This window comes from Ursus maritimus, unplaced genomic scaffold, assembly GCF_017311325.1.
Source record: "Ursus maritimus isolate PB19 unplaced genomic scaffold, ASM1731132v1 scaffold_8, whole genome shotgun sequence".
NCBI lineage: Eukaryota > Metazoa > Chordata > Mammalia > Carnivora > Ursidae > Ursus > Ursus maritimus.
This window is the reverse complement of record NW_024426996.1, coordinates 144,901-168,245: the sequence shown is the minus strand read 5'-3', so window position 1 is coordinate 168,245 and position 23,345 is coordinate 144,901. Positions and strand designations below refer to the sequence as shown.

Below are 23,345 nucleotides of genomic sequence, written 5' to 3'. Positions count from 1 at the left end.
TATTTACAAGGATGACCTATATCTCTGTCAGAGAAAAGCAGAGCCTTTATTCTTAGTGCTGTCCCCTAATTCCACCTCACTCTAAGAAAGAATGCGGGGCATGTTCTGGGAATAGTCAGTCCTGTATGAAATAAACTTCATTCTCTTCTTGAGACCATCACACAAAGTGTCGAAAGCTCAGTGATTCCCAATAGTTGCAGTATTGGAGGAATACAATTGCTGGTCCACAGTGAGAAATTTACACTTCATACCTTTGAGTCAAGTCCGAGGCCCGCGCGGACCAATATGACAGACAGCGCTATGCTTCTCAAAGCGGAAGACCATTTGTGCTTGATCTGTATGTTATCACTGATGACAGGGATATTTCTGAGAAGAAAGCCAGCAAGCAGCATGCCTAGAATGGAGAAGTCAACAACGCTTTAGTTACTATACATATACAGAAAATATTGTTGGCACTTTATTTATTTTTTAGTTCATGTCTCTTTAATATTCTTTTTTTAGAGTTTTTATTTAAATTTCAGTTAGTTAACCTACAGGTGTACGGTATAGTGATTCAACACTTCCATACATCACCTGGTGTCCATTACAAGTGCCCTCCTAATCCCCATCACCCATTTCACCCATCCACCACCCACCTCCCGTCCAGTACCCATCAGTTTGTTCTCTACAGTTAAGAGTTTGTTTTCCTCCATAAGAGACTCTTAATCATAGGAAACAAACCAAAGGTTGCTGAAGGGGAGAGGGGTGCAGGGGTGGGGTAACTGGGTGATGGACACTGCGGAAGGTATGTGATGTAATGAGCACTGGGTGTTATATAAGACTGATGAATCACAGACCCGTACCTCTGAAACCAATAATACATTATAAGTTAATTAATTGAATTTAAATAAAAAAGTCTGTTTTCTGATTTGCCTTCCCCCCATGTTCATCTGTTATGTTTCTTAAATTCCACATAGGAGTGAAATCATATGGTATTTGTCTTTCTCTGACTTACTTCACTTTGCATAATACTCTGTAGCTCTATCCATGTCTTTGTAAATGGCAAGATTTCATTCTTTTTATGGCTGAATAATATTTCATTATTCACACACACACACACACACACATCACATCTTCCTCATCCATTCTTCAGTTTATGGACATTTGGGCTGTTTCCATAATTTGCCTATTGTTGATAGTACTGCTATAATAAACATTGGGATGTATGTATCTCTTCGAATTAGTATTTTTGTATTCTTTGGGTAAATACCTAGTAGTGTAATTTCTGAGTTGTAGGGTAGTTCTATTTTTAGCTTTCTGAGAACCTCCATACTGTTTTCCAGAGTGGCTGTACCAGTTTGCATTCCCACCAACAGTGTAAGAGAGTTTCCTTTTCTCTACATCCTCGGCAACACTTGTTTCTTGTGTTGTTTATTTTAGCCATTCTGACAGGTATTTTTTGGCACGTTAGGTGTGAAAGAGACTACTCTATAATCCCAGGAACCACATCCTTTATGCTTAGTCCCTAGATGAAATAAGGTTAAACTTTTGATAAAAAAATTAAAGTAATATATTAGAGGAGCTTAAAAAAAGGCTTTAATATGCAGATAAAAATGATTAGAATCAGGGGCACTGGGGTGGCTCAGTCAGTTGAACATCTGGCTCTTGGTTTCAGCTCAGGTCATGATCTCAAGGGTTGTGGGATAGAGCCCCGTGTCAGGCTCCACGTTCAGTGGGAGTCAGCTTGAAGATTCTCTCCCTCTGCCCCTACACCCCCACTCTTTCTCTATGATGAATAAATAAATCTTTAAAAAATGATTAGAATCATTAATAATTCCTAAATAACAGGATGCAGTATTTGGATAGAAATGTGGCCAAATGCTAACCATAAAATGTTTTAATACAATGCCCAACTCAGTCACTCTTTTGTGTGCAAATAGCAAACAGCTCCTGAAATTATTTGTTATGTCAGATTACCTGAATTATCAAAAAATACCTGTATGGGTTCTATTTTATCTTCAAGCCAGATAACTTTATACAAAATACATAACTTGCTTTAGAAAGGCTTATAGGTGAGTTATGATGAAATAGACTTTGCTCTGTCACATCAGCTGCTGACTCTCCTTTTATTCAGCCATTCAACATTAACCAAATGCTTTCAGTATTTTATTTTTATTTTCTAAATTTTTAAAAAGATTTTGTTTATTTATTTGAGAGAGAGAGAGCGAGAGAGCATGAGCAAGATGGACGGGCAGAGGGAGAGGGAGAAGCAGGATCCCTGCTTTGTGGGGCTGAATACCAGGACCCGGGATCATGACCTGAGCTGAAGGCAGACGCTTAACCGACCGAGGCACCCAGGTGCCCTGCCTTCGGTATTTTAGACACTATAGTAGGTATTAGAAATATAACAGTGAATAAAAACTTGGTACTTCACATCGACAAGCTTTCGGCCTCTAGGGGAGCAAGTTAAACTGACAACCTTAATGTTATGGAAGCATAAGGAAGTATTGTATGAGCTCAGACTGGAGGAGTGAGTCAGGGACTCAAAGAAGGGAAGAAGGGGCTGGGGAGTTGAGAAGTTTCTGGATGGGTTAATAGCTTCTTCCAAGGTGTGAAGATGAAGTGTGACACAATCTGGGAAGTGTAGGTAGTTGACAGGGACTGAGGGAGTTGAGGAGTTTGTGAGAGAATCGTGCCCTCGCTGATACCACATGCCCCCACAACAGGAAATACTTCTCCGTCAGACACTGTGAGGCTTCCAGCCTCTGTCCTTCCCCAGCAGTATCCTCTTTTCAGCATGTCCTTACAAGCGCTACAAATGAAATGATTAAACAACTTTGCTAATGTTGCAATGTTCTGTATGTAAGCTATGGGAATAGTGGCTAATTACAAGCATAGCTTTTGTGACTTGCTCCAGATACCATTAGGCCAGGAAGCATCACTGCCAGGCATCTCTCATCACTGCCATTTAATCTAGAAGGTCTTTTAAATTCTGAATTCTGCAGTTAGGGCCTTTCCAGAATTTTCTGAAAGTATGAACTAGCCTACAACAGTTCTTTTTAAAAGAATAATAAGGATAGCCCACGCTCATGGTAAATTAAAACACTGCGGACAAGTATAAAGTGACAAGTACATACCTACCCCAACTGCAAACTTCAACCTTCATGCACCAAAGGTTTTCACTCTTAAGGGTTTTCTGTGCCTTTCCAGAAAGTTAATATACCGATTAAAGCATGCTTCTGTACGTGTGTGTGCCTCATTTTTTAATAGTTGCAATAGAATCAGGGTACCTGGGTGGCTTAGTCAGTTGAGCATCTGACTCTTAGTTTTGGCTCGGGTTGTGATTCCAGGGTCGTGGGATCGTGCCCTGAGCCAGGCGTCATGCTCAGGAGGGAGTGTGTTGAGATTCTCTCCCTCTCCCTCTGCCCCTGGCACCACCACCCCCCTTTCTTTCACATAAATGAGTTTCTTAAAAAATAATTGCAATAGTATCTCACTGTTTGGAAGTACTGTAATTTTGGACCAATTAATGGACTTTAAGGAACTTCTCAGATTTTTCATTACAAATAGTGCTGAAATGAGCACAGTTCAAAAGAAATAATAATCTAACAAGAGCTCAAAAATATGTTAAGAGTTTCTTTTGGAGTTTTGTTGGGGGTCATGAGGAAGCATGTTTTTATTCTCCAAATGAATGTGAAAACAACTTCCCTGGGACACTGTTTCCTCTGCCGACGGTCTCGTTGACACGGCCACCTGATATTGTTTGGCAGATGACCCCTCACTCCTTTGTCAATGATATGAGTGACTCACAGTATATTGAGCCCTGTTTTGTAGCATTTGCTGATTTCTGTCTTATAGTTATTTCTACCATGGTTGATGTTAAACTACCAGTGTGATGTCAACGAATGTGCAATTGGGAAGAGCTAGCCAGTGGCACACCATTATATATTAATTCCATAATTTCAAGAGCATTGATAAGGGGAAAATGCAGTAAAATAATTAGGAAGTGATCAATTTTGAGTATCTATTGGTCTTGTTTTTAATTCAAATTATTTAATTGTAAATTTAAATTAAAATTGTAAATTTAATTGAAGTTTTAAAAATTGCTGTGTTTAACTCAAAATTTAACAATTGGCTTTTGGCGCCAGCACAGCAAATACAGAAATATTTTATATGTATTTCCAAAAGCTTTCCAAACTACAATTTTTAAAATACGATTTACTCTTGAAGAAAACGGAAAGTGTTTAGCACTTACCTAGAAGACGAGGCAGTGGAGGCAATGTAGGTAACTTAATAAGCCCCAAAAGTTTACCTCCAATGATGGCACAATAGAATAGGATTATAATTCCAAATAGGTTTCCTCCAGGAAGACATTCAATGCCAGTAATCGACCAAACTACAGCCCAGAGAAGAACCACCATGGTAACTGAAATAAACCAAGAAAACAAATTTCTACCAATAACTTCTCATATGCAGAGTTTAATACAATGTAAAAATTTTTTAAATGTTGAATATACATATAAACATTTATAACCATGTGTAAATTTTAAAAAAACATCATTAATATGAACAACTGGGTAATTTCCAACCATCTTAAAAAATAGGCTATTACCATTGACAGCCTGTCAATAGGCTATTACTATGCCTTTGGATTCACCTTTGGCCCCTCCTAATCCCATCCCCAATCTCCTTTCACACTGCCAGAAGGAACTACTATCTTGATTTTTTTTTTTTTACCATTCCCCTATTTTTCTTTATAATTTTACCATAAATGTTCACTAGTTAATAAAAACAGTAACACTGGCAATCTTTACACTCTTCATAGGAACAGGAGAATACTTGAACAATTACATTCCAGTATTTTTAGTTCCGTCTCGAATTAAACACTGCTGTTTCTTTTCTATAGTCAATGTTTGTTTAGAATTACCCACATACTCAACTATTTTCTATTTTGATCATTATTTCTTATGGCAACTCAACCCTTTTATCTGGGACAATTATTTTGTTGCCTGAAAAATTTCCTTTATTAGAGGCATTTCTATTAGAATGTGAAATATATTTCCTTGTTTGAAAAGCCTGGGTTGTACTAAATTGTACACTGAAAAGACTCCTAGGAAAACGGTTGGGCAGACCACTCAAAACTCAGAACTTGTGACCAAAGTACTGACAAAAACAGTAAGAATCCTAATAAAAGTACCAGCATAGTTAAATCTCCACTGACATTTGCATCTCACAGTCTCTTTTTTTGTGGACTAAATCTTCGGAACCACACTGAACTACTTCAAGAAGAATAGAATCCTGAAAGCATTTGCTTTCAATAGAAAGCAGTTCCATCTACACCTGAGCCAGATTATAGTTTTCTCATCAATCAAATATTTGTTGTTGTTTTAACTGAGGGAAAAGTGTTGGCAGCTACTTTATCTCTACTGTCGGCTTCTTCTACATCCACGTGCGGTTTCATTAGATAGTTTAATGGTGTAGAAAGTTGGAAAGTCTTTGAAGCCCCTAAGCCAGCGACTAACTGCCTGGAGGAGTTCAGCTTCTTAAAAATCCTCATTTTAGTAAGGTTTTATCTTCAACTCTAAGAAACCATATACCTGATCTTTCTTTGTCTCTTTTCATTTTTCAATGCATTTTGCACTCACTTGCTATTGCTTGATGATGCAAAATACACACGTGGCAGGAAAAATTATGTACAAATGCAAATTTTCCTATTCCACTGACACAATTCCTTATTTACCATCATATATAAACTAATATATTTATTAGTTTATATATTTCTCACACGATATTTCTCATGAAGATCTGTGGGTAGTAAATTCTTAGTTTTATTTATCTGGAATTACCTTTATTCTCATTCTTAAAAGATAGTTTTCCAGAGTATACACTTCTATGCTGAGAGTTACCTTCTCCCAGCTGCTCGAAAATACTATTCCTTGGCTTTCTGGCTGTCATTATTGTTTTTAAGTCTCTTTTAGGGAAAACTTCTTCTTCTTTTTTTTTTTTTTTTTTTTAAAGATTTTATTTATTTATGTGACAGAGAGACAGCCAGCGAGAGAGGGAACACAGCAGGGGAGTGAGAGAGGAAGAAGCAGGCTCCCAGCAGAGAAGCCCGATGTGGGACTCGATCCCGGCACGCCAGGATCACGCCCTGAGCCGAAGGCAGACGCTTTAACGACTGCGCTACCCAGGCGCCCGGGAAAACTTCTTCTTTGGCTGTTTTTAAGATCTCTACTTTTTCTTTGGTTTTCTGCAATTTCAGTGTGATATTTTCAATACTTATGCTTAATTTCAGTATGGCTTCCTTTTAGTTTGCTTAGGATTTAAATTTTCCATCAATTCTGGAACATCCTGCCTTTATTTCTTCAAATATTTCCTCTTCGCCCTTCTTCCTGTTCTCTTTTGCTGGAACTGTGATTAAATAAACAGTCACAGTCCTGTCTCCATTTGCCTAACCCCAGTTTTCATATTGTCCATATTTTTTCCATGTGTACTGCCTTGTAGTCTCTTCAGATCTATTTCCTAGATTATTAATCTTCCAATCTTCTTTTCACTTAATCTGCTGCCTAATCTACTGAGTTTTAAATTTCAATTACTGTATTATGTCTTTCTTTTCTAGAAGTTCAATTTGGTACTTATTAAAACCTATTCATATTATAAAGAGTTACTTGTTTTATATTTCCTACTTCCTCTTTAACTTCAGAGATATTGAATATATCTTCTATTTTATTTTCTGATAATGAAAGTTTTGTTCATATTTATAAACAGTTACTTGTTTATTTCCTACCTCTTTAACTTCATAGATATTGAGAATACTTTATTTTATTTTCTGATAATGCAAATTTTTGAAATCTGTTTCCTTGTGTGTGTTGTGATTTTTGTGTTTGTTTGTTTGGTTTTGTTTTTTTGGCAACAGTGAACTCTTCCCTGAAACTTTATCTTTGGGAATTGTTGGAGGTGAATGTGAGTTTTCTCAGATAGGATCGGAATTTGCTCCTGCCACGTGCTTAGAATCTTAACAGTCCGGGACACATTTTTAGAGGAGACCCTTTCTTCCTCCAGGAACACTACAGAACAGACAGATCCGGTTTTGTTGCAGGCTCCCTCTGCAGGGCAGGTTGACCTCAAATTCACCATCACATTGGGCTCGAGCTTCCCCATGTAGGTGAGGGAGGATGATGTCCCCTATGAAACTTCTCCCAAGCTGAGCAGACTCAAGCACAGCCTCCTATACCCTCACGGTTCTCAAAATGAATCTCAAGTTCATGGGTGTTTTGCAGAAGCCTCCAGAGTGAAAGCCAGCTTGAGTGCTTATTTATCTCTCTTAGTCATACTGTTTTTGGTATCTGTCAAGTTCCTGTCTTCTTGACAGATAGCAGGTACATTTAAAAAGACTTAAAATATTGTTTTCAGATGTTTTCATTGACATAAATGATAGGATTGTTCATTGAGTCTCATCTACCATACTGCTGGAGATCAAATCCAATGTCCCATATTTTAACCCTCACAGAATTATTACAGATTTTGTAGGCTATGATGTTATTACAATGAAATAACTAAAGAGCCTTCTGTATTTTCCAGTTGGGTATAGGAACAGAAATTTCTATGTGGTATGGGAGGTGCAATAGGAAAGCAGGAATTGCCAGCTACTAAATTTTACCTTACCATAGCATAAAACCAGTTTTGTACTAAATTCAGAAGGTAGAATTAGTTATTCCACTTCAAGACCACTTTTCTTTTAAACCTCTAATGTTTCTTTCCTTTCTCATATTCAAAATGCAGTTCTAAATACATAGTAAATGTACATTTATAAGGTTTCTCTAAATCACATTTAATTCAGTTAGTAATTTACTTCTCATTTATGATTTTGAAAAATCATATTTTCAGATGTAAGATCAACTTCTTAAGAAAAATACTTTAGTACACTGATGGGACACAGGAAGGAGTACAGGGAAAAAAGAGCAGTCTTGTAAGTCTCAGAAACAGAGGCACACGAAAACAAGTGGAGATGTGTTTATATATCATGACTTCCCATTTCTCAGGCAGCTTTATAGACAATGATCATAGAATTAAAAAAAAATGAGTCTTCAAATCACGTCATTCATTTATACCCTTTCCTTAACGCAATCCCTATCTGTTTTTACTATAAACATTTTCACTAGATATGTGTCATGATTTGAATGGTGAAAGTTTAAAAAAAAAACAATAAAAAGGACAGAATAGGTATTAAATTATCTGTTGCCTTATCAACTGGTATATATTTTGGAACTTACCTAATTTCATTAAAAACATATGTGGAGCCTAGAACATAACATATTACACTTGGCTTCCATTGTCCCAGCTGAGAATGGCGAAAATGTCTTTCAGAGCTCATAAACGAAGTATAACAATAAAGAAGTGAGTCTGATTTTTTAGTAAACACAGCTTTTAGATCAAATGTGTTATATTCTTCAACGGATTTATTTGGGAAGCTATATATATGCTCCAGTGGTGCCATTCCTCAACATAATTTTTGAAATTGTCTTTAAATTTGCCTTTATAGACAATTTTCAAACGCCTTCTCCTTTTCCCTGCTAAACTACATATCCTCCAATGTACAAAATTAATACACTCACACACACACACACACACACACACACACATTTCCTTTTTGAACAAACAACAGCATTACTGAAACTGAACACCCATCTGTTCACCAAACTGATATTATAATTATGTTTGGCTGCCTCCAAAAACCAAATCCATTCCACAAAGACAATATTTGAATTAGTGTTGAGGTAACCTCCCAAAGAAAAATCCCCCAAATATTTTAGGTAATTGTAGTTGTACTGGGATAAGTTGAATTGGAAACCAGGAGCCTTACTTATAAAATGATGGATTCATTTAAAAGTATGAATTGAGCTGTGTTTGTTCAAACATTTAGTTGCATTATTTATTAATAATTAAAACCAATATTCGTGCAGTGCTTTTCTATCTACAAGTGATTTCTAGTCATTTTTCTCATTGGATTCCTAATGTAATCCTGTGACATTACTGAGATACAAAAAAGGAAAATGTCCTTGATCTCTGCTCTTTTCCTCTTCCTGCTAGCTGGAAAAGAAACTTCCCAACACCGTGGGAAGCCTTGTGTTGAAGATGGTGGAACCTGTCAGATTGGGCCCCTCCATGACTTGAAGAGCAGAATTCACTACCAAGTGAATTGTTGACCCAGTAGTTTTTATGTGTAAGGGAAGTAAACTTCTTTCTGTCCTTTAAACCATATTATTTTGGAATCTCTCATTATAACAATTTTATCTTTTACCCTCTCTTTCTGAATTAATTTTTACCATTTACATACCATTTGTTATTCCTCTATCCAGTAAACCATGTGGAGGACAAGAAAATGTTCGTCTTAGTCTTTGCAAATTATTTGATTCAGCTGGTATTTTTTGTAGCTTTCTTTCACTGCTATTCAGGAGGTTACTTCCTTCTGTTGGTTCTTTGGCATCTGTTGCTTTGGAGCTCATGACTGTTTCCTCCTGTATTTAAAGCAATTTAAGAATCCTTAAAACTGTGTATTTGCTGTACATTTTTATAGTTACTGAGCCATCACATCACAGATCAAATTTCCATTGCTAGAATCAAGGCTAACATTTTATAGTGGAAATGCACAGCTATATTAATAGCTAATGAGTAAATGCTTGGAAACAAGAACCATGTTAGGAGTATTTACCACTGAGTCCCTATTGGTAACATTGTAAATGCTTGAGTCACATAGTACTCCATTTTGTTTTGTAGTACTGGGTTTAAAATTAGCCTATTTAAGATATTATTCAAGGCAATAGTTGGTAAATATATCAAAGTGGTCCAGAAAAAGAGAACTATCTGTGGTGAAAACAAATTCAAATTCATTCATCTACTTGAATTAAGCAATAAAGAGAGAGGGGAGAAACCAGAACCATTCCAGGGTTAGGCTGGGAACACAAAGCATTTCGCAGGCTCTCTATTTGTCCAGCCTCCTATGAGTCACTAGCCACTACTGACTGCCAGGAAAACTGGTAGTCACAACTACTCTACGATTTGGGGGATTAAGAATGGGGAGAATTGTTAACTGAGAGATGGAGAATGAAGAGAACACAATGGTATCATACATCGGAAATATGGTGTCCCTTCCTTAAGGAAATGGTTAGAATGTTCTACATTTGATCATAGCTTTACCTGTGTATCTTGATATGTAGAAGCTGTGTGATCCATTCCTGCAGATGGTTCCAAATCTTCACGTTCAATTACTTTATCTTCATCCCCCATGATTTATAATTAGAAATAAGATGACACAGGGAAGAGGAATGGGATCTGTTTTGAAGGAGAAATAGTATAGATATAGAACAAGTTGGAGATTTACATGAATGAATTAAGCAGCAATTTGAGCAATTTAAATGAATGAATTGCACTTATATTTTCCCTTAGAACTCTGAATGTCTAAAACACTTTAAATTGGGCTATTCTTAACTTTCTTTTTTTCACTTCCTTTTTTAAAAATTTTTATTTATTTATCTGTCAGAGAGAGAGAGAGAGAGAAAGCACAAGCAGGGGGAGCAGCAGGCAGAGGGCGAAGCAGGCTCTCTGCTGGATATGGGACTCGCCCAGGACCCTGGGTTCATGACCTGAGCCGAAGGCAGACGTTCAACTGACTGGGCCACCCAGGAGTCCCTATTCTTAATTTTCAATTGCTAACCTTTTCTTTGATTACAATATATTATATTAATTCTTATTTACCTTTATCTGTCTTGAAAAAGGACTTGTTAATATTTTTTTATGATTTGTTTCCCACCCTGGTTTCTGAGTCATTCTTCAAATATTCCAAGCAATATTTCTATTAAATTGTTCTCTCTAATGGGCCAACTTGGTGAAACAGGAAAGCTCCAGGCAAATTTTCAATGTTGAAATGAGTCACCGAAAAGAAATTAATGGATTCCATCATTTTCAGAGACACTGGAATCACTAATTCCTGCCTGGTTCATATTTCTAAATTAAAGTGAAAATAATACAACATTGATTGAATAGCCACAATGTCTCAGACACCTCCTTTCTTGAGAGTCATTGTGGGTAATTTGAAGATTATTAAAACATATTTTTTGTTCTCTATAGGCTCACAATATTCCAGGAAAAATAAACTTACATAAAGCAGCAAAAAAACCTGTAGGACAGACCTATAGGCTGACTCCATAAATAACTACTTCTATCTCTTTGCCCTTGGCTTCCCACGCTAGAGGCTAAAAAGCCAAAAACTCCATTTCTTATTCATTTTGGCAGCTCTAGGTGGCCATGTGTCACAGTTCTGTGCAATGAGATATAAGTGAGAGTCCCTGGGGAGGGCTTTCATTCCCAGACAATAAGGCAAGGCTTTTTGAGGATCATACTGTTTACTCTTTGTCCTCTAACATTGCTCTTTCTCCTCCCTAGAATGTAGATATACCATCTGGAAGGTCAGTGGCCATTTCTCAACCATGAGAATAAAAAGCCCTACACTAAGGGGGATAAGTAAGATAGGAGGAGCTGGTTCCTTGATCATATCCTTGATTGCTCCATCAATCTTGGATGCCAAGCTTTGAAGTAATAGTTGAAACGACTGTTAGTCAAGAGTTCTTTTTACTAGTAATCAAACTTACTCCTAATGCAACAAGTATGATGATATTTTAATGGAGGTATGAACTATAAACCCTGGTAGGAGCAAAGAGAAAATTATGTGGGAGAAGGGATAATCTAATTCAACACATTTGCATACCTAATATGTGCCACACACTATACTAGGCCATAAACACAAGGATTAATTAGACAGGACCCTAGCCTCAAGGAATCATTTTCTGTTTAACAAAGTGCCAAGATGTTTGCATTTAATATTCCAAAGAAAATTATATCCTTTCCATTATTACCACCATCATTATCACCACCACCGCTATTTTTCTTCCTTATAAAATTCAATGTTGGCCACAGTGGCATCTCAAAACACCTTCAGTTTGGTTTTCATTATGTATTATATATAACAAATTCATGTACATATAATGATATATGTGTGTATATATGTAGATATGATTTTTAAAATTTATAAACTCATTCCAAAATTTAGACTCATGATGAGAAAGAATGGCATTTTGACAGGAAAAATGTTGGGTTCAGAGAGCTCTTCTCTTAAATGTATGGAGGTATGGATGCCAGTGGGATAATAAGGGGAAATTTTGCTAGAGCATGGGGTGGGAGGCTGAGAGCAATGGGAAATGAGGCTGGAGGATTAGGATGTCATATCCCAAACCATGGCACTTGGCCTTCACCCTGTGTAGAGAATGACCCTCTCATATAGTAAGTGATGATGTCTGCTGGGTCTGGAGTTGAACAAAGCTGCGTCTGTAGTCTAGTTCCACACATACAAAAGTTCTTAGCCTCCTTGTAACTAATTCCTTACCTATAAAATGGAGATAAGAGTAGTTCCAACCATGCACATAGTAAACATTCAGTAGTGCTGGTTGAGTCACTCACATCCTTCTCCCTAATATAAATCTCTAAGGTTCTTTTTGCTTTCCTTATAAAGCAGGACAAGATCCCGCCCCCCTCCCCATCCTGAAGAATTTACAACTTAATCCCATTGATTTTCTTTGATGATGCCTTTTACCTCTTTCTTTCAAGGCTGACCTCTTGATAAGGTGGATGTAACACTCATCATTGTCATTTCACCTGTCTCATTACCAGAATTATATAGAAACTCTTGGGCAGTGTCACTAGGATCACCTCCTTTATCCAATTTTCAAAATGAGCCAATTCTGCCATTTATGAAGAAATTTTTAAATAGCCAACAAGTATAAATGATTATTTCTAATAAACTATTGGCTTAAATGAAGCCTTGAGAATTTATTTTATTAGTTATTCTAGTCTCTTTTAATGTAAACAATCAAAATTTGGTATGTTGCCCAGTATATGCTATTTGTGAAAATTTATATAGATTTTTGCATTCCAAAAAAATTCCCTGTTCTCCAATAATCTCCACCATGGATGCCAAAGTACTTATTTGAGATCAGAGAGTTACTGCAGAGAGAAAAGGTAAAATATTTAGTAAACTCAGGAAAACAATTTACAACTGGACAGTTCCGACTGTTCATTCTCTGCTATATTTCCATTCTTAAAAGAACACTTGTATCACCTGTCTCACTTTAGAAACCCACTTAAGTTTAGGAAAATGAAAAAAATGTAACCTTTATTTTAAAGGTTTAAACCACATTCATGACACTTACTGTTCATAGTCATTGAGTCTTGAAATGACAATAGTGTATCCCCTACCAAGAAGACAGTTTTGGCAAAGAAATCAGAAAATATGCAAAAATGACCTTTTAAGGAGTCTAAGATATGTCATGAAATCCATTAAAAAGCAGAAAGTTTATACTCCTTACTTATAGAGAAGCTCTCAAGTACTCACTCAGAGCCCACTAACTCTTACTTTGAAAACAATTCAAATGACTGCTCATCTGGTTTCCAAACCCTCAGAAGATAAGATGTTGTAAGTTAAAAATGTAGGAAGAGATTGTGATAGAGGGAAATTGAGAGCAGCATGAGTGATAGCTGAGAGGAAGGAGATGGAAAGATAGAAATTTAAGGCTATAAAATGTGGGGATAAATATCTTTCCCATATTTGCAGTTTTGGCCCACCAAGCATCTTTCTCTGACTTTTTTGGTACCAGCATACTAATTTTCTTTTGTCTAATCCACATCTCCTCTGTTCTCCATCCATGTAGTTCATGTGAGATTCATGTCCTCCTCACCTTCCCAATCCCCATGCTCTACCAATGCTCTGGAGATGAGGACAGGCCTGGCCAATGAGGGAACTTCTTTCCCAGTCACATTGATTGTTTCAGGCATGAGCATGTGATCCATACCTGACCAATGAGAGTCAGCTTTAAGGTATTCGCTGCAACCATTGAGAAAGAGCTTTCTTTCTTTTGGGATTGCTAAGCTCAGATTCACCATTAACAATCCTTGCGACCTACAGAAAAGCCTTCCAAAGGATGAAGTGACCACAGAGCAAAGCAGATGTTTAATATGGAAGACGAGAAAGGGACAGCCTCAAATTAATAACCACATTGTTGATATACCTGGAAGCAGCTCCTTTGCAGTTATAGGTAAGCCAAATAAATTCCTTACCAGTCTGAGTTGGATTTCTGTCACTTGCCACCAAATGAATCCTCAGTAAGAACCTTCATTCATGAATTGCCCTGAAGGATCCCTGTATGATAACAGATGTTTAGGGAGGTGATTTTACATCTTTAAGAAAATGAAAAGAAAAAAAAAAGATATGCTAATATTTTCTGTTTTAAGAGTCATTAAAGTATATAGAAAGGCTTAGAAATGTAAACAGAATGTTTTAAAAAAATGTGGTATTCAGGGGCGCCTGGGTGGCACAGCGGTTAAGCATCTGCCTTCGGCTCAGGGCGTGATCCCGGCGATCCGGGATCGAGCCCCACATCAGGCTCTTCCACTATGAGCCTGCTTCTTCCTCTCCCACTCCCCCTGCTTGTGTTCCCTCTCTCGCTGGCTGTCTCTATCTCTGTCGAATAAATAAATAAATAAAATCTTTAAAAAAAAAAATGTGGTATTCAATAAAATAGGTGTTAGTTATCCAGAAGGTTGATTTAAATGAAATGCTTCATTTTCAACAATGCTATTTAAATGAGACAATTGTTTTTTCATTGTGTTTATGAAAGTCTTTTCAAATCTTTCACCGCAGTGAAGCTTCAAGAAAGCTGTTAAACTGAGATGCTTGGGTGTCTTGAATGGAAAAATTAAAAAGTGGGGAAATATGGAGAAACTGGATGGTTTTTAAGATTAGCATTTAGTATTTAAGAATTAGTAACTAAGAATCACAGTTTCACGGAATAATAAATGTTGGAAAAGCCTTTAGAAATTACATGGTTCAGGGGTGCCTGGGTGGCACAGCGGTTAAGCGTCTGCCTTCGGCTCAGGGCGTGATCCCGGCGTTATGGGATCGAGCCCCACATCAGGCTCTTCTGCTATGAGCCTGCTTCTTCCTCTCCCACTCCCCCTGCTTGTGTTCCCTCTCTCGCTGGCTGTCTCTATCTCTGTCGAATAAATAAATAAAATCTTTAAAACAAAAAAAAAGAAATTACGTGGTTCAATCTCTGTAATATTCACATGAGAAAACTAAAGTGTGGAGAAGCTAAAAAACTATTTTCAATTAACACAGCCAGTATCAGCCAAGTCTCATAGTAAAACTGTAAAAATTTGTGAAATGAGAGAATTCTTTAATCTATATCTTTGATTTCATGTCGTTTCTACCAAATCACTGCATTATATTTTTATATTTTTTGCTGTAATATTTTGTTTAAAATCCCACTCATATGTAACCATAATTAATTCTAAGTTTGAAAACACATTCCATAAGAAGTTTGAAAAAACATCCTATAAGAAAATATTTTTATTTTCTAGCTTGTATTATCTTCAGCTTTACTCTCTCCCATTGTTATGACTGTTACAGTTTATTATAAACAAAAAAAAATTTACTAATCCATTTAGGTTATGCAACATTGGTGACAAAATAAATGAAACAAGAACTTTTAATCTGTTCTAATGACAAATATTATTTACATATTCTGAATTATTAATTAATTGGCTAAGTGACAACTTGCCATTTAAATATGCCTTAAGATTCTAAAGATTAGGGGCGCCTGGGTGGCACAGCGGTTAAGCGTCTGCCTTCGGCTCAGGGCGTGATCCCGGCGTTCTGGGATCGAGCCCCACATCAGGCTCCTCCGCTATGAGCCTGCTTCTTCCTCTCCCACTCCCCCTGCTTGTGTTCCCTCTCTCGCTGGCTGTCTCTCTCTGTCAAATAAATAAATAAAATCTTAAAAAAAAAAAAGATTCTAAAGATTAAGGAGCTCTCTCTTAATAAAAATTCAGTTAAACTAAAATGCTTTGAGATTTTTGTATATAAAAAATGATACTGAGAAGTAGGAAGGCAAAGCACATTTTAGATAAATACTAAAATGCCTAGAAACAGAAGGAAGTTTTTTTCTGCTTCTCAATCAAGATGTTGCATTATTCAGACCGATACACAACAGTAAAACATATTAGAAAAAATTTATCTCACGTTAAATAGAGGAATTTTATAGATTTCGTAATATAATAAATCATGTTAATTTAATCAAAGTTCTGTGACTCAAATATAGATTTCAGTAGAAGAATGTGGTTTGACCTAAGCCAAAGGATGTGGCTGTTATGGCTGTTGTGATTGCCCACTTGCTAGAAGGTGAGTAGCTCAAGGGTTTTCTAAAAACATATGCAAAGGTTGTTGGCCATTCGTGCCTCTCTTTAACATTCCCAGGATACAGAATTTCCTACAGAACTGATCTACATGCTTAGAAACCATATTGGCTTAATTTGAGCTTCATGTTGCAATACTAGGGACATATGCCACCAAAATCATAGAGCTGTGGACTTGAAAAGAACAGTCTCCTAAATCCTTCCTTTAAACTTGAGAGAAAATTGTAGATCAAGAATATGAGTGATTATGTATACGCATGTGTATGTAAATAAATAGAAAAAGTCTGTTAATAGTAGCTGTCTTTGGGGAAGGAAATGGCATTAGAGTGGCTGGAATTTCATTTTTATTCTCTATACTTTTGCATTGTTAGGATTTTTACAATAAGAAGATTTTCTCATGCAAAATTCATTTTGTATAAGAATACATTTTAAAATACATTTTTAAAAAGTTATATAATTTTTAAAGCTTTAGAGAAAAAATTATACAGCTTTCCTCAGTAATAATATTTTTCAGAGATAAAATCTGGTAATTTTATTTTAGGTAACTTAATCCCACTGCTACAATTTAAGGTATTTTTTTGGTTTTTTGTTTTTGTGTTTTTCAAAGAAGGTGGGGAAGTGCCTAACATCTTCTACAGCAGATTTCAAATATTTTTTAAGCCCAACGAAATCGTTCATCAAATAAAACCCTATCCTGAAATCCAACGCATGGGACCAATAAAGACGGAGCTGCCGGAGCCCTGTCTACTGACCCTATTCCTCCTGGCAAGTAAAGCACATTTTGAAAACCACATATATTAATATGCTTTCATATACAGAAATATGTGTTAAATCAGCCTTCTCCTTTTCAGATTATTTTATTAATCTGAATGCTTAAAAGTTATTTCTGTAATATTCCAGAGGAAATAAAAGAACACTCAATTTGTGAATGTCCATAGGCTCTTGGTCAAGTAAAATATGCTTACTGCTATCAGCTAAACTACTGTTAAAGCATCATTACACAGGTAAAGTCTGGTAATTCTTGTTATTTTCTGTCTGAGCTGGGGACAGACCAACACGTAATGGGATAATCTCAATGAGAACTTACACACATGGCTGGAGTACTGTATGTGCTATATTCATACATTTGAAAGAACATCTCCACGACTGTTTATTAAGTACTCTGCAATGGTGACAATAAAAACTCCGACCTTTGGTGTTTATCCACTCATGTGTTGAAGGTTCTCAGTCTGAAATAATATGTCTATGTAGAACATATAGAAACCTTCCAGTTTCTAGATTCTGTTAATCAACTCTGATCTAATGTTCATTCCCCAACAGGATACCTACCCAGCAGTGAGAAATTCAGGTCAAGTGAAGGGTGGAACTTAAATTTTCCTCGTATTAATTACTAAAATGACTAAGAATGCTTTCCCTGAACAAAATGACCTTATCTGAAAGAGTTACATGTGCCGACCACACGAGACCAAGTAATCAAAAGAAAACAACTGCTACTCAATTTGGTTAACTGATACAGTGATTTGGTTGAATCATCGTGAAGTAAAACACTATGTAATGAGATATGAATACAAGGAAATTACTCCTAGGTAAGAAAGGACCCAATACTTGCTTCTCTCCTTTCTAATTTCTCTCCCTACCAAGGACAATGCATTTAACTGAAAGTTTGAAATATTACCTCTAGGCCTATTGAAATCAGAATTTCCAGAGATTTTAATCTCCGCAAGTGTGGCAACACAACCTATTACATACTAAGAGCCATTACTCAGGTATGCCAGTGTGTACCTTCCCCACCCCTAGGGATAAGTCATGCTTGGGCTAAAGCAATCTCTGTAACACCATTCCTTTATGCCAGCTGTTGGTTTAGGACTGAACATGATTCACTTCTTGCCAATGAAATCTGTGGGCAAGACTGTTGGGCACCACTAGATATGATTTTCCTTCCTCCAAAAAAAAGAGGCAAGAAACTTCTCCTTTTTAAAACACTTAATTTTAATTAATTAATTAATTTATTTCTTTATCCCTCTTCTCTGTCTTTAAATGGTGTATATGTGTGTGTGGGAGGCTGAGGATGGGGACTGTGTTTCTTGGAACTTGAGCAGCCATGAAGAAAAAGTCAAGATTAATTAGCTCATGGAAAGCAACCTAAACCTTGATATCATCGGGCTACTGAACAAACCCTGGATACACTTACCTCCAGACATCTTGTGTGAGAAAAGCAAACTTGTATTTTCGAAGACAATTTTGGCAGAATATCATGTCACATGCCGCCAAGAGTATCCCAAACAATACAACAGGTGATTTTGATGCAGTCAGCTCAGAGAAGCTCTGATGAGCAGTAGTGGGGAACCTTTGGCTTATAGTGCTTCCCTAGCTTCTTGACATGGTGCAAAATCTTCCTGGAGGATGAACAATTAGAACACTGCCTCTGTATTGATATTTCTCAAAGATATCTGGAAAATAATATTTTAGTAGCTAAAAACTCAATGCCAAGGTTTTTAGTGCCATTCTTTTAGTCAATAGAGATTATATAGATTGTAAGTTTATATATTTTTCCTTCCCTAGCCTTGAAGTTCAGTTGTAATATTTGAATACTGAATAAAAACAAAGTTGGGCTTATAAACATTTGACTGTTTTCTGTTTGTTCATGAAGCAAGTAAAACCACAACAAAACAGTACTACTATCACTGCCTGGGGTTTCATTTTTTGCTTTCTCTACTTGGTAAAATTCTACTACTCATTTAAGATCTAACTCAAATGTCACTTTCTCAATTAGTATTTCCTAACTTTATGTAGACTAACTCTGTCCCTCTTTTTTCTCTCTCAGGACTCATTTATTCTTGCATTCATTCAACAAACATCTATTAAGCTCTTGCCAGATTTTAGCCCTTGGTCTGGGGATTCAAGAATGAACAGTCTGAGGGAGGAAAGGTACAGCATAGGGAATACAGTCAATGGCATTGCAATGATGTTGTATGATGACAGATGGTAGTGACAGATGATATTTGTGGGTGAGCAGAGCATAACATATAGACTTGTTGAATCACTCTGTGGCACACCTGAAACTAATGTAGCATTGTGTGTCAACTATTCTTCGATTAAAAAAAAAAACAGCCCTTGGGGCGCCTGGGTGGCACAGCGGTTAAGCATCTGCCTTCGGCTCAGGGCGTGATCCTGGCATTATGGGATCAAGTCCCACATCAGGCTCTTCCGCTATGAGCCTGCTTCTTCCTCTCCCACTCCCCCTGCTTGTGTTCCCTCTCTCACTGGCTGTCTCTATCTCTGTCAAATAAATAAATAAAATCTTTAAAAAAAAAACAGCCCTAAAAAAAGTGAACAGTCTGACATGGTTCCCACACTCAAAGGTTGCAACCTAGTCAGAGAACAATATAGATCGCTCTTTAAACAACCATAATAAAGTATGATAAGTTTTGATACTAGGCGCATCCCTTCACAGTTATTGAAGTTTATTAGACTTTTATGGATTTTCTGTGGTGTGTAAAGCACAAGAGATATGACGATTACTCAGATGTAGTCTCTGTTCTTTAGGGAGGGAAGGAGACTGGTATGTTTCATCAAACCAGTTTCCTGCACTGCCTGGGCACACTGTAGACATTTCCCAGCCTCCCTTACATGTCAATGTGGCAAGTCACTGAGGTGCGGCCAAGGGGATGTGAGCATAAGTCATGCATGCTACTTCCATTCCTTACCTATAAGAAACCTCCGTGCAATGCACCACATAATCTCTCTTTTCCTGTCCAATGCCTGGAAACTAAGAACTTTTAAGGTCTTAGTGCATGACAAAGCCATAACATAAAAAGAATTTGGGTTCCTCAATCACTGAGTAGAATGCCATCAGCTGAACACCTGCTTGGACTTTACATAAGTAGAAATAAGCTTCTACTATGTTAGTTACTGAGATTTTGGAGTTTATTATAAAAGTTAGTATTACCTTAAAGTAATTTCATTATGATGTGAGAAGTGCAGACACAGGGTTGAAAAGGGAGAGAAGGTATTGCCCAGTGTGGCTGGGGGTCAAGTGATACTTGAATCAAGTTTTGAAAGATGACTTAGCCTTGTAAAACAATGACCATTACATGCAGAGGAACCACATGATTAAAGGATGAGGAGAGAAAAGGAAAGGGCATGTAGGGAATCCTATGCACATTTATGTTAATTAGAGTATAATAAGTATAATGGTGCAAAATGTGGAGCGGTCAGAGGAAAATGGAGATGAAAACCCTGAATGTAAATCCTTGTGTCACTGCCTCCTAGTTGCGCCATTTTGGGCAAGTTACTTAGCCTGTCCGGATATGTTTTTTCCAACTGTAAAGTGGTGATACTGCCTATGCTACAGAAAATCTTAATATAGTATTAAGTACATCATAGAGTCCCAATAAATTACCGCCCCCCATGATTTATCTTCCTAAGATTTTCCTTGAGAAAAAAGCATACAGATACTGTACTGAAAAGCACAGGTAAGGGACACTGCCATATTCAAGACTTTTAGTCCTTCATATAAACTGCAGAAAAATAAATTAGATTTCTAAAAAAGGTAAAGAGCTTTTATTATATGGACAAGAGATACTCGATGACTTTAGAAGGCTCTTAAAAACTGTTTAAAACTTATCATAATTGTACTCTTCTTAACATGTATGACATGTGACTACAAAATGCTGAGAACACTCCCTCGTTACACAAGCGCATGGAAAGGTAGCTCCATTTTCCCACATACAGTGTTCCTAGCCTTTGTGTGGAAAAAAGATATAAATCCTTTTCTCCCAGAGGAGGGATCTGTTCTGTCATTGGTGTTTTTGTGCTGACCAAGAGTCACTGGCCTACCAGTCATCAACGGGGCTAGTAAAGAGTCAGTCATGAACCAGATATTCCACAATCCTTTGTTACAGAACATATTCTGTAAATGTTTTAAATGAAGACATATTTGATGTTACATTTGTGGAGCAAGAGAATTTGGAAATAATGTAGTCAATGGGTAACAAACTCAAATACCTTCAGGGGCCAAACTCAAATGTGGGGGGTCTGTGGAGCTGCAGAGGGTGGAACCCAAGTGAAGGCATTCACATCACTGCAAGCTCCCGAATCTAATCTCACGGTTTCATTTCCCATCTACAGAAATGGAAGAGATTCAGCTTAGGTGACGGAGGCCACATAGCAAACATCTTAGTCAATATAGAACACTGAAACCACCTCAGGTATTTTAAACAGGAAGAGGTTTTACACAGGGAATTGAGGGAGTTGTTGAAAGGGCTAGAAGTGCAGGTTCTAGACTGGGCCTCCAGGAGCGACATCTAGAACGCTAGCAAATGATCCACTGAAGAGTGTACTATTTTTGCTACAATCAGAAGGCCCTGCAAGGACGATGGAGTTCAAGGACATCACTATAGCTGTGACCCCGAGAAGCTGGGATCTGAAAGCCGCCTGCACAAGGAACACAACATACTCACCACTTCCCTCCATTGCTTCTTGACAGCCACAGAGCTGGAGATACAACACGTCAGTGCTGAGTCTGGCTGTCACCACTGCTGTTAAATCCCTCCCACACCCACGGTTCTGAAGACGAGGACTGACACCTCCGGCCTTCTCTGTCAGCAGCAAACAGCCAAAAATAGCAGGGAGAGGGCCTGTGTCTCACCTCTGTGTTTGAAATCTCAGACAAGTTCATCTACTTGCCAGACCCTGATTTTACATTTAGAACTCTAGCTGGAATGGAGTCTAGGAAGCGTTTTTAGCTTTCCAGTTTGTTCTGTCCATGAAGGCCTACTAGAAGCAGGTAGGAACGGATGTGAATGCCAACCTCCTATATCCAGCACAGCAAATTTTGGAGTAGGTTTCAAGACAGACCTACATCACTGACTTTTACCCACTTCTGTGGAAAACCTTAAAAAAAATAATAAAAAATAAAGCAAAAATCTTGTCAATAGGGTTATATTCCTAAAGAACTTAATATTCTAGAAAATATATTATGTGAATCAACCACTTAGCTCACATCAATAGTATGGCACAAATCACACTACCTCATTACTTAAGTATATTCTTATTCACTGGATTTTGAGGTACTGAATGGCATAAACTGTATTTAATTCATATTTATATTTCTTGTCCCCATGCCTGCTTGGCCCAGAGAAGGCACACAGGTATTTGCTAAAGTGAAATGTTTCAGGGGCGCCTGGGTGGTCGGCTAAGCGCCCATGATCTCTGGGTCCTGGATCAAGCCCCGTATGGGGCTCCCTGCTCAGCAGAGAGTCTGCTTCTCCCTCTCCTTCTGCCTGCTGCTGTGCCCGCTTGTGCTCTGTCAAATAAATAAATAAAATCTTAAAAAAAAAAAATAAAGTGACATGTTTCATTGTTAGCTTAGAGAGAAACAGACCAGAATTTTATCACAGCAGTTTGTAGCAGCAATAATGTTAGGTGGAGGCCCCCTTATAGAGTGGAGGAGTGCGGTGTCAGTCTTTCAACAAGAACAGAGGTTGACCTAAGTAGGTACCTGCCGTCTCTCTGCCCACTGGTGTCCGTTTCTCGACAGGAGGCTAAAGCGGATGGTGGCTTTCTGATATTAATCTTGTAGGGCAACAGATCACCAGAGTCTAGGATGAGAGAACAAGCCGACAGCTGGTAAGTAAGAAAAGCCGCAGACAGCGTGCACTTGGAGCAGGCAGTCAGGAAGGTCTGGCGCTCTCAGCACCTTCGCGGTGCTCACGTCGCCCACAGAAGCAACACCCTCTGGCTGACTGAGAACCGAAACACGCACAGGAACAACACGCTCTGGGCCCTTAGTGTCCTCTGAGGGCTACTCACGTCGCGGTCTCCGGCGCAGGAAGCGTGGGAAACAGAGCGAAATGTCCGCGGGAGCCTGGTGCAGCCAAGCGCGGGGCCTCCGGGCAGCGCATCTCCGCAGGCGGAGCCGGAGACTGCGAAATATGCAGATGCGGAGGCGCGGGGCGCCGGGAGCCTGGTGCAGCCAAGCGCGGGGCCTCCGGGCAGCGCATCTCCTCTCCGCAGGCCGGAGACTGCGAAATATGCAGATGCGGAGGCGCGGGGCGGGGCGC

At 38.0% G+C, this 23,345-nt stretch overlaps 1 protein-coding gene across 2 annotated transcripts in view; it reads right to left on the bottom strand.

Annotated features, from left to right (window-relative positions):
* The window catches only part of SLC9B2 (solute carrier family 9 member B2), a 45,975-nt gene extending 31,753 nt beyond the window's left edge, over window positions 1-14,222 (bottom strand). For both annotated transcript variants that reach the window (XM_008707230.2, XM_040625418.1), the window contains exons 1-5: window positions 14,146-14,222; window positions 10,177-10,311; window positions 9,317-9,497; window positions 4,235-4,405; window positions 252-394 (exon numbers count right to left, since the gene is read on the bottom strand). In XM_008707230.2, the coding sequence (XP_008705452.1) occupies window positions 252-394; window positions 4,235-4,405; window positions 9,317-9,497; window positions 10,177-10,266 (585 nt within the window). In that variant the 5' untranslated portion in view covers window positions 10,267-10,311; window positions 14,146-14,222. The remainder of the gene's footprint in view (window positions 1-251; window positions 395-4,234; window positions 4,406-9,316; window positions 9,498-10,176; window positions 10,312-14,145) is intronic.
* Window positions 14,223-23,345: the final 9,123 nt, after the last annotated feature.